Here is a 12,249-nt window from a genome sequence, read left to right as displayed (position 1 = left end):
ACAGACACACCTGCCTGCTCCTAAAGGCGTTTTGCTTCTCCACAAGTCACAGCAAAGATGAATGCTCTGCAACTCTCTGCAGGTTCAGGTTCCCTTTGCACCCTTATCCCCCTCCTAGCTTCCAAACCAGCCACACAGTTCCATCCCTCACATGAAGTACAGCATTAAATCCTTTATTAGAAAATGTTTATTCATTCGCAGTTTTGGGTAATCAGTAGACAATTAGGACTGCATTTAAGAATGGCACTTGCAGACACATTAAGCTGGTCTTAAAATAAAACAAACCCTCAGTAATGGCATATGAATTATCTTGAAACATTTCAGCTGGTACAAAATTCAGAATCAACAGAAATGCAGCAAATTTCAGGGAACTGTTTTAATAAATAACAAACATAAACTAGTCCACAGCTTCACACAGAACAGGCACACAGCAAAAACAACATATCCACTACACCTAAGAGAGTTTTACCAGGTAAAGCTCATCATGCTTACCTGTAAAAATACAAGTCACCTATTTATTTCAACTGCTCTTATCATACAGTGAGAGCACCACACTGAACGACTGTCACAGCACATGTCACAGCTGAGATGGCCATAATACACAGAGTGTCACCACAGAGCTTCAGAAGGCTTCAACCAAACAAAGGAACATCTTACCTCATCAGAAGGCTCCATCCCACACACAGTACCATCACTCCACTCCAGCAGGCTGCAGCTTCTGCCCTCCTTGTCCCCCAGCCCAGCCTTTGATGCCCTGCTGCTGCTGCAGTGCCCTGTGTGCCCTCTGTGCCCTCTGGGCTTGGTCAGTGCCCCTGGGCACTCCAGGGCTCGTTCCCCTCAATGCTGCTCACCTGTCCTGCACACCTGGAGCCAATTGGGGATGATTGGGCACAGCCCATCCCAACCACCACTGACTCTGTGACTACACACAAACCCTTCTTTGTGCCCCAGGAGTGGCTCCACTGGGACCTGCACAGCTCCTCCTGCCCAGCCAGCCCTGTGCTCCACATCCCAGCAAGCCAGCCCAGGGACACCCTGGGAAGCACCTTTATGGCTCTCACCTCTAGAACAGACTTGTGGCCCCAATCTCCAAGTTTAACACTGCCAAGTATCACTTGTAAGACATAAGTGGTTATTTGTTGATCAAAATCACTACTCAGGCGTTTACAGATAATTGCACAACTTGGCAAACATTTGCAAATCAAGAAAGAAGAAGAAATATTTCAACTATGAAGAGTCACAAGTCAAGCAATAGTTAGTAAAGCTGGCATATTGATAAACGAGCCTGCCTGTGGAAACATCAGGAAATATGATTTAATCTCCAGAAAGAACCCTGTCATTTGTAACTCAGGCTTGCTGACTGTGCTGTCAGTCAAGCACAGAATTCCATCCCTCTCACCTGCACAATACCAATTGTGTATATACATACATATATGAACATATACATACATGTCTATATGTGTGTGCACACATCTATAAAAACATGCTCCAAGGTGTCAGGTGACATTTTCAGCAGCACAACTAATAAAATGTTAGCTTTGAATTTCTTTCTTTAAAATAAGAAAAAGAATCGTTAGCTGTTAAAAAAAAAATAAAGTAAGAAGCTCTCTTTGGATTTTAGGATGTGAACACAGCTCCTTCTGCACTAAGGACTGAACTGGAAGGAGTACCCTGTAACCCTGGGAGGGCTGAAAACAGCAGAGGCAGGAGGAGATGATCACTAACTTTTACAAGGAGAATTTAAGAAAAATAGCGTTTTTAACAAACCTTCACTTGTTCAACAGGAATTTTCAACTATCACTGAGTGAGAAGGTGAGGGTATCCATTGCCTCACAAGAGGCAGACTGCATTTCAGCACAAGCATTCCTGGAACAATCCCAGTGACAGATTCCAACTCCAGCCACATTAAGCATATTTTCCCAGTTATCTTGCAATTATAGATGCACCCAAACACATTGAAGCTCCTCATCAACACAAAATACAGTGATCAGACTTTGCCAAGGGTAACCTATGGTTAGCACCCCCAGTACAGCTGAAGAGAAATGCACCAGAGAATTCAGTGCAGCATCCAACAGGTTCTTGCCTTTCAAAAGAGAGTTTTGGGGGAAGGACTTCAGCATTCCCAATACAGAAATAGTGGTAGCTGCATTGAGGGGTGGGTTTGTAGAGGAAATGAAGCAGCAGAGTCTACTCTGCAAGGAATTCCCAGTTAGATCTGTCAGCTGGTGAGCTCAAACAGGCTTCAGTAGGAAAGAAAGAAAAGGAGAAAAGGGGAAGAGAAGCCAGGAAGGGAAAGAGAAGAAAAAAAACAAGAAAAAAAGAAAAAATACTCTCAAAAGCACTTGAAACTGCCTTCACAGAGGTGAGGGTAGACAGTACCTAAGGCTGTGCAGCCCTTTTTAATCTGCACTTTCCCACACAGCTCTGCACCTTTCCACTGCTGCCATCTCACCTGAGAGTCAGTAGTCGAGCACAGACAAGGTGTCACAAGTTTTACTCTGCAGGCACAGAAAGCTTGGGAGAGCATGGCTGGATTTCTGCCCACAAAGTGGAGTAAAACTTGCCTGGATGTGGCTCTCACAGCCCTGAGCCTCTGCTGCTCAGGAGCAAACAGAAAGGCTCCTGAGGGTGCTTCTGCAGCACACAGCCCCACTCCAGCCTCTGCAGCCCCACAGCCACATTTCAAGGCAAATTTGGGCTGTATGTATTTGCCAAGAATCAGTGTTTTCATGGACCATCAGTACCAAAACAGATGAATGCTCTGCCTCTCCTTTATGGCATTAAACACGAATGGGTTTATTAAAAACCATACAGCAAAAGTGGAAGAGACTCAAAGTAGTCCAGGGCTGAGGAGTAATTTAACACTGGAAAGTATAATTTGTAAGACATAAATGGTTATTTGTTGATCAAAATCACTACTCAAGTGTTTACAAATAGCTAACAAATAATTTGCACAACTTGCCACACACTTGCAAATCAAGAAAGAAGAAATATTTAAACTCTAAAGAGTCACAAGTCAAGCAATAGTTACTGAAGCCTGGCAGCAGCTCCAGCACACAGAGATGCCAGCAAGGAATCATCAACCTGCTGGGAGTGCAAAAGTTCAAAAAACAATTAACCTTCACCACTCAAATACTCAATTCTTTCCCTGTCTGGAATTCATTTCACAGCTGTGCTTCTGGACAAATTTACTCAGAAATCAGTCAGAAGGATGCTGCTCAGATAAAGCAATGCTCAGTTTTGAAGTTCAGTAATAACTGATCCCCTACAGTATTACAATTTACTCTAAGACAACCAGGAACAAGAAGCTTCTTTAAAAGAAAAAATCAACCCAGCAACCCTCAGTGTCTTGATCCTCAAAACACAGTGACAGCTTTCCAGCAGGCATCATCATATTTGTATTTCACACAGCTTTTAATGAAGCTGAGATCTTTCTAAGAGGACCAACCAGTCTGAGAGGAAGGGTTGCTTTTTTTAAACTGTCAGCAGGGAGTGCCTCAGGACTTCAGCAGCCATCAGAAAAAGCATCATGAGAATATTTGAAAAGCACCACTCCTACAGAGTTAGGCAGACAAAAATCCCGTTTAAAAAAAAAACCAAACCAACAAAATGACGCAGAATATAATTTTATTTTACTTTAAAATTCAAACCAAAGCATAAATCTTAGTACAAAACAAAGCCAGCTCCAGCAATCTACAAAATACAAAAGTCAAATAAACCACTTGAACCCCACATATTTCACTGGTGGGTTGGGGGTGTTAGCCAAGGAGGCCTCAGCTATGCTCTGAGCTATTTCTGATATGTGGAGGTTTTGTAATTTTCCAGCCTTGTGCAGGGGCAGGAGGAGAGCCTTGAACTGTATTGATGCTCATAAATATCTTCTCCCTAATTTTTTTTCAGTAGTGAATTGCAGTAAAAATACAGAGAGTTGTGCAGTGAGAGGTCCAGATAAAGCAGTGCAGTCACTAAAGCACACAGAGTGAGCAACTAGGAACACTTTTCCTAACTAGTATCAGATTAAAAAAAAACAAAACAGTTTTTCAATCCTCAAACTGTCTGGCATCAGAAACTTACACTTCAATAACTAATAAATACAAATGTCTGAGCTAGAAGAGCTTCATTCATACCTTGTGACATGCACGTATTTCCCATGGTCAGTGTCTATTTTTATCTTACACAACCAGACTTCTTCATAACACCTTAAAAATAAAAGGTTTGTGGGGAGTTTGTTTGGAGGTTTGGGGATGGGTTTGGTTTGTTTCTTCCAAATTCCTTTCTATTCTTTTATTTTTAGGCAAATATGTTGTCAATACCCCTCAGTCAGATCTGGTTTTATGTACAATTTCAGACCCTTCTTAGATGAGGCTGAGAAGTTTGGGCTACCTGTGGACCCTAATGGTTCTGTGAGTCTGACCCAAACTTGATGCACCAGCCCATACCATGCCTTCACTAACCCAATTTCATTTTAAAACCTCCCACACACAAAATATTTGCAGTGACCAGCACATTTCCAGTCACCAGCTGACACAAAATCCTGTTCTTGACAGGTTCAAAAATGAACAATGCCATTTCACTGACCAAACTCTTACACCCACCAGCATCTTCCCTGTGCTACATATTTTCTCTTTTGCTCAGCAGCCCTTGAGGTGGCACTATGAAAACATCCATCCATCCATCCATCCATCCATCCATCCATCCATCCATCCATCCATCCATCCATCCATCCATCCATCCATCCATCCATCCATCCATCCCTCCATCCCTCCATCCATCCCAGCACTGAAGGACCATTTGTCCCATCAGCACATCCCACAGAATCACAGAAAGGCTGGGCTTGGAAGGCCCCTCTGGAGATGTTCTATTCCAACACTGTTGAAGCAGGCTCACCTAGAGCAGGACACACAGCTGGTGGCCAGGCAGGTTTGGAATCTCCCCAGAGGAGTTTCCCCAGCCTCTCTGGGCAGCCTGTTCAGTGCTCAGTGCTTGTTGCCCACGCTCAGGGGGAGCTGGGGGTGTTTCAGTTTGTGCCCCCTGCCCTGGCCCTGTGCTCTTGTCACTCACCCTTCAGACACTGGGTGCACTGATAGGATCCCTCTCCATCATCTTTTCTCCAGGCTAAACAGGCCCAGCTCTCCCAGCCTTTCCCCCCAGGAGAGATGCTCCAGTCCCTCCTCATCCTCACAGCCCTGTGCTGAACCCTCCCCAGCAGTTCCTTGTCCTTCTTGCTCTGAGGAGCCCAGAACGGGACAGCCAGCTCCAGCTGTGGCCTCGGCAGGGCAGAGCACAGGGGGACATCCTGCTTTTCAGGATTTTTCCCGTTTCATTTATAAATTCTCACACAGAGCCAGGATGTTCTGCACCAGGGAGGGACCCACGGGGAGCAGCCCGGGCAGTGCCAGCCCCGGGGCGGCAGCCGCGGGGCAAATCCGGCTCGGGCAGAGTTAAGGACCACGGACAGATTTTGTGGACGATGTTCCGTGCCCGGTTTGGCTCTCGTGCCCTCTAGGGGGCCGCGCCCGCCAGCGCCGGCACCGCCCGCCCGCTGCCGGAGGGACCGGAGCCGCCTTCATCACCATCACCATCATCACCATCATCATCATCATCATCACCGCCACGAGGGACTCGCGACAATGACAGGCACCCACACAGAGGGAGGAGAAAAGCGGCTCAAACCCTTCATTATAAATAAATAAATAAGTACATAAATACATACATACATACATACATAAAAGAAGGCAAAGCGACTCAAACCCTTCAGAATAAAAAAATAAATAAATAGATAAATAGATAAATAGAGTAGATAAATAGATAAATAGATAAAAGAAGCCAAAGCTTGCCAAAGGGGTAGAGCACATCCTCTCCCTGCAGCCCCAGAGTATCTCCAAAAGCAGCTCAAAGCCTTCATTAAAAATAAATAAAATAAATAAAGAAACAAAAGAAGCCAAAGCTTGACAAAGGGGTAGAGCACATCCTCTCCTCACAGCCCCAGTGAATCTCCAAAAGCAGCTCGGAATGAAAAGAGCTGACATTCCACCCACAACTTAAAACTCAGACAGATATTGCATTTCATTTCTTTTCAGTACTCACAATATAAAGAACTGATGCCACCACTTGCAGCAGGGCTTAAAGCAAAACTCGCAGCAGGACTTAGAGCGAGACAACTTGAACACAAAAAAACCCCCACAGACACACACAAACAAAAAAAACCAAACCAACCAAAAAAAAAAAGGGAAAAAAAGAAAAAAAAGAAAAACCAACCCCACCACCTTCCTCCTGAAACCTGAAAAACTACATAGTCCAAGTGAGAGGTGTTTCTTTGAGTGACACCCTGACTAACACAGAAGAGACTTTGAGGAAAGCATTTGGTAGTTCAGAAAAAAACTTCTTCAAAACCAAGCAGAGGAAAAAAATAATTAAAAATGCCTGCACAAAGTAAAGCAAGGCTTCCACTTTGTTATCTGAACAGGTACAGTTCTTTCCTTATCTGTCAAGGGACACGCTACAAGGTGTACACCTCCCATCAGACTGCCCAGGTAAATCACAGAACTGGCTCAGAGCTTTAATTGCAGCAGTGTTCTTTTCATTCTCAGATCATTTAGGATGCAGCCAGCTCACCCCATTCCAAGCCCTGCGGTTTGCAGGCACCAGAACCCCACAAACCTTTTCACTTCCAGGCTGAGATTATTTCTTTATCATTACTTTTTAAAGAAAAGAGATTATTACTTTTTAAAGAAAAAAGCCCAAGCACCATTCCTTCTATTTGCAACACACAGCCATGCCTCAGTCTCCCACAAAGAACAGCTGGAATGTGAGAATACCAACAGCAGATCAGGAGAAATTCACACAAATGTCACAGTTAACGTCCAAAACATCATGTGTCACTGTTTTTCCCCTCCAACCCCCAACAAGCTTCTCAAAACACATTTCATACACAGGGTCACTGTTCTGGCTGTTTATTTAATTAACATGACAACCCAGAGTACACAGGATTTCTTTCAGTCCCCCAGCTTTGCATTTTCACACTTCAGGCAGAAAGAGCAGAAAGTCACTACTGTACTTTACTTTTTTTGCCAATATACCATAATAAACATTTCTTGATTTAACCAATTGATAAAAATAGATTCTAAGGCCTTGGTGAGAGTTTCAGCAGCAGTTTTAACATTTTTTGTCAGGCTGAAAGAGAAACAAAGAAAACCCAAGTGGAGCAGGTTTGCATAAATGAAGTAATGCAAAAGAAAATAAAGCATTATGTCTGGAATCCCTGGGTGATTTTTCCTGAAGCCCTTCTTTAATATTTTACATGGTTGTGTTTCAGCAAGTCACCAGATGACATAACTCCTCAGTATTCCTTAGTTTTTAGTGACTTAAATGGCAATGCCATTAAATCTTATCGGAGTAATTACAGCTCAATAAACCTTATTAGCAGGAGGTATATGGTGTATAAAACCTCACATGTCTGTTGGACACAAAGTTCAGTACCTAAATTCAATCTGCCAGTCCCCTCTAAAATTTTAAATTTCTCTTATGTTGCACCCAGATCGCTCCCATTTTCAGGCCAGAGCACAAGAACCATATTAATAAAAATTTGTTATAATATAAGGGTACGTTTCTCGAATTTTTAAGGTAAAATGAGGAAGAACCAGCAAAGGGGAAGAAGCAACATATTCCTGGCACTACCAAAGCTGTCACTATCAAACAATGAGGAGGGATAAAGCCTTAATTTTTCCCTTGGAAAAAAAAAAAAAAGGAAAAACTGACAAATATATTTCTTTTTCTCCTCTGTTTCTTAGATCTTATCACTGCAGAGATATCTTTGGCCATGTGAACTGTTACAGGATTGTCTTCTCAACTCCACAGACAGGCAGTGATAACGACAGTCCTGCACACAACTTTCCCAGGCCAGGGCTGGGAACAGGCAGAGTTACCACCCAGAACCCCATGAAAAACAGTCAATTGAGCAAAAAAAACCCCAATGCTGCTGCTGAGGGAGGATAGACAAGTCTGGCACCAAGGCTACCAGCCTGAAAAAATAACTCTTTAACAAGGAGAAAAGGGATGGGAAAGATGCAGCAGAATAAAACAAGTCTCAAACCAAGAGAAAATAAGTGACAGACCCTCAGATGTCCCTCGGGAAGGGAAAGAGCTTTCTACTTCTCCTACTGCCCAGAAGGAGGGCAAAACAGAAATACATAAGGAAAAGAGGAATACAAAGAAAAAGAGGAATACAGAAGGAAATGGATAGAAAAGCTGTCTGCCCTAGGAGGCAGAGAGCACGGGCAGGAGTTTGTGCGTGGAGCTGCTGGCCTGGCAGCTGGGGACAGGGGAGAAGCTCCTCCACCAGGACTCAGCACCTTCTCCCACACAGGGCTGTGTCACCCTCTAGTTAGGGGCCCAGGAAGTCCTTCAGACTGTGTGCTGAACCCCTACAGTCTTCTGACTAAGGTAAAAAAAAAACAATCCTGCAAAAGCAAATCAAACTGTTTGCAGCAGCTGCAAATAACACACACTTGTAATAAATCCAAGGTAGCTGAAAGCTGCCCTAAACAAAACAAACAAGCAAAGCTCAAAAGCAAAATCAGGAGTCTCCAGCATGGTTTAGATTTGCCCAGCTACAATTTGCAGCAATCTACCCACCAAGGCACAATCATCCCCTTGCACTGCTGTATGTCGAGATTAACACATCAACCAGAGGCACAAGAGCACATGGGCATTACAGTATTTTAATGGGGAAAAACAACACATAGAACACATTTCTGCTCCCCTCCCTACCCCCACCAACCTCCTCTCTGCACTTTTAGGAAGAGATAAAATGTTTCCAAAAACCTGGAGAAAAAACTCCAAAAGCCATCTTCTTGGTGGCGCTTTTGCATTTACTGAAAAAAAAAAAGGAAAAAAAAGGCATTTCTTCATTCATTCATTCCCTGTCTTATCCATCCATTCACAATTTTGCTCTGCATCCTCTTTCAAATCTGACTGAGTGAGCCCTGGAGGAGCTGAGCATCCTCAGCCAGCCTTGATGAAATCACAGGGAGACAACACAGCTGGGAGCAAGATCAGGCACACGCTCCTCGGTGAGATCCACACTCACACCAGGCTGGAAGCTTTTAATCCAAAGACTTTGCCAAAGCTGGCAAAGAGAGAGAACATATACAAAAAGCAACCACAAAAAGCACAGAATTCAACTGAGGATGGGGAAAGAGCACTTTTAGCAAGAACACAGGGTTGCATCATGGTACCATTTGAATTCTGGAGGGTGGCATTTTTAATGGAAGTTTTTCTTTTCAAATTCTCTTTGGAACCGATAAGATGCTAACACAAGGTGTGTTAATACCATATCCATTTTGTCAGTTTGCAATTCCTGTCCTTTACAGTGCCACATAGATTCACCTTCAAATTCTAGTAAGGAAGAATTCAGATTAAAATTGAGATGTGTGTGACTAAAAAAGAAAAATTCAGAAATTCCAACTTTTACGAAATCTCATATTAACAGAAACAGTCAGATATGAAGGGAATCAAATTTTGGAAAAATAAAAGCTCAGTTAAGTGCTCAGCAATAGGAAGGGTTACACGGGAGGTGATGGGAAAGATCTCTAAAACTTTGCCTAATGTTACTCACTAAATTCAAGTACGTGTTTCAAAGCAATAAAGTGGATCTATTTCCTGATGAAAACTATTGGCAGCTCACAGATGTACAAACAAGACCAGAAACATTCAGGGCATGTTTTTTAAAAACAGGGGGGAAAGAGAAGGCCTGGTTTTCTTTCAAAGCCCTCATGTCTATTTTTAACATGTTATATTTTAAAACTGTCCAGAAGAACAACATTTACCTATACTTTCTTTAAGTCTACAGGGAGCTGATTTTTTGCTATAAGCATAAACTGTGTTTGTAGCAAAACATAGTTTATGTTTATAGCAAAAAATCACTTCTCGAGGTCATCACTTCTTCGAGGTCCTTACAGAGCTTAGTTTCAGCTTTTTCATTTTTCTCTCATGCTAGCATTTAAGAGAACAGCTTTTAGTGAGAGAAGTACACATACACACAGCCACATTGTGCTAAAAAAAACTAAATACAGAAAGTCTCCCCAAACTCCAAAGTAATCACCCATTTCTAATCACACAGAGACACAAGCAATACCAGATCTCACTATTGATTAACTGTGAGAAACAAAGAAAGAGAAATTTGCCAAAATCCTGCAGCGGGTGAACGGAACAGTCACCAGATAACTCCAGCCCAGCTCCACAGCCTGGAAGTGGGAATTACTCGGGGCAAAGCTGGCCACTGTCCCCAGGTAATGCACCATCAGGGAGGGAAAAGGAGTCTACCCTGTTATCCATCACCAGTTCAACCCCCTGGTACATGCAGGAGATTTGAAGTCCCTCCATGAGAGAAGACAAGGACCATGGTCACTGGGTCCTGTCTCCAAATGATTTCATTTAGAGATGTTAACTAAAAGGCTGCATTTATTGGAAGTGTGAAACTAAGTGGGAAATACGTTTAAGACCTTACAAATGATTATTGTAAGAAAGCACCAGAAATGCCTAGCTTAACCAAGTAAGCATAAACAGCTTTAATTCCGTGCCTTATTGTACAAATTACTCTGACACCGTTGCCTCTCAGTTCCTGTTCAAGTCAGAACTCGGTCAGTTTTGTACTTTTTCACCCTGTATTTGTCTGTGGTAAATATTTACTTTACCTAAACAAAACTGTTAAATAAATAAGTACGTTTGTTGTAAAACAAGTCTCAAGTATATAAGGTTGTCAGGCCCTCTTCTAAGAAATGTCAATACCAACCACAAAGGGATGTAATCAAACAATTTCCAGAAACAAACCAGCCACCCACACCATATAGTCAGATACAGCCATTACTTGGAAAATACTTTGCTGCTTATCCAGAAAGCCGCCTGAAAGAAAACCTTAGGTGTTTGACAACACGCTTCACTTGATCACAGCGCACAGAATCCTTTTCAACACTAGTTGAAAAAGAAAACTTAACACACTTTGATACTTATTTTCCCCCCAGGTTTCCCTTTCCGCTGCTCAGCAGGGGTTGCGCTGACTTTCAAGACACCCAAGTGTCAAGTGATATTTTTGTGGGGCAATCTTAAATCTCAAAACAACTGAGAAACACTTCAAGCGCAGAACCAAGCCCACTTTGTGTCCGTGTCCGGGCTCTACACAGCTGTGCAGTGAGATACCGGTGCCTGAGCGCTTCTTTCTCCAGTTTTTTTGAGGTGTGCATTGAAATGAACGCATCTCTGGTAATAAAGTTCTCACTCAGCCATTCCAATCACAGCCTCGCAGAGGAAACAAAGTTGAGATAAATCGCGTGTGCCTCGCACCGGTTCCCAGAGCCAGGGCACAGCCGGAGCGATTGATTACAGGCACGGGAACAGCCTTGGGAAGGCAAAGTGCAAAGACGAGCCTCGGCTACCGCCCCGATAAGGGACTTCTCCCACCGCGGACGAGCCGCTGGGCTCACGCACACACACCCCTTTGCAGCTTAAAGCAAGTTTTAAAAGGCGGAGATACCTTTCTAGGAAACTACAGCTTTGAAACAGCGGGGTTCCGAAGTGATGCTGGGAAACCCGAGGGCTGCGCTCAGGGCAGGTTCCCACCGGCTCCGAGAGCCGAGCGGGCACCGTCCACCCCAGCCCTGCCTCTGCCAGCTTTAGGAAAAACCAGCGCTGGCCACAGCAGTAAGGGAAAAGCACACTCCGAGCCCTCTGCCTGGTCCAGAGAGCCCGGCTTCAGCCCGGCTCCCCCCGGTCCCGTCCCGAGGCGTCCCGGGGCTGTCCGCGCCGCGGAGCGCCGGGGAAAGCCCGCACCGTGCGCGGCCTCTCCGGCCCGGAGCGGCTCCTCCGCCGCCGCCGGGACCCCCGGCAAAGTTTGGGACCCGTCTCCCCGCAGCTCCTACCCTACCTGCTCCCGGGGAATGCAGGGCAGCGAGGTCCTCCGGTGGGTCTTGTTGGCGCTGCCTCCGCCGCCCGACATCTCGGGGGAGATCATGGAGCTGGACCGCCGCCGCCGCCTGAGCACCGGGGCTTCGTCCGCGGCCGGGGGGGCGGCGGGAGGCTCGGCCAGCGGGGCGGCCCGCCGCGGGGGCCAGAGCCGGTCGGCGTAGCCGGCCAGAAGGATGCCCAGCAGCCCCAGCAGGTAGGCCAGGTAGGGCCGCCAGGACGCCGGGACCCTCTCCAAGGCGACGAGGGACGTGGTCTTGGCCGCGCTAGTCACGGCGAGCATGAGGACGC

The 12,249-nt window shown here is 45.0% G+C and overlaps 1 protein-coding gene across 1 annotated transcript in view; it reads right to left on the bottom strand.

Annotated features, from left to right (window-relative positions):
- Positions 1–12,040, bottom strand: part of PDE3A (phosphodiesterase 3A) — a 210,741-nt gene extending 198,701 nt beyond the window's left edge. Inside the window, exon 1 of the mRNA XM_050969929.1 lies at positions 11,921–12,040. Coding sequence (XP_050825886.1) covers positions 11,921–12,007 — 87 coding nt within the window. The 5' untranslated portion in view covers positions 12,008–12,040. The remainder of the gene's footprint in view (positions 1–11,920) is intronic.
- Positions 12,041–12,249: the final 209 nt, after the last annotated feature.

The sequence above is a fragment of the Serinus canaria genome, chromosome 1A (genome assembly GCF_022539315.1).
Source record: "Serinus canaria isolate serCan28SL12 chromosome 1A, serCan2020, whole genome shotgun sequence".
Taxonomy (NCBI): Eukaryota; Metazoa; Chordata; class Aves; order Passeriformes; family Fringillidae; genus Serinus; species Serinus canaria.
Note: the sequence above shows the minus strand (reverse complement) of the source record. Positions and strands in the feature narration are given on the sequence as shown.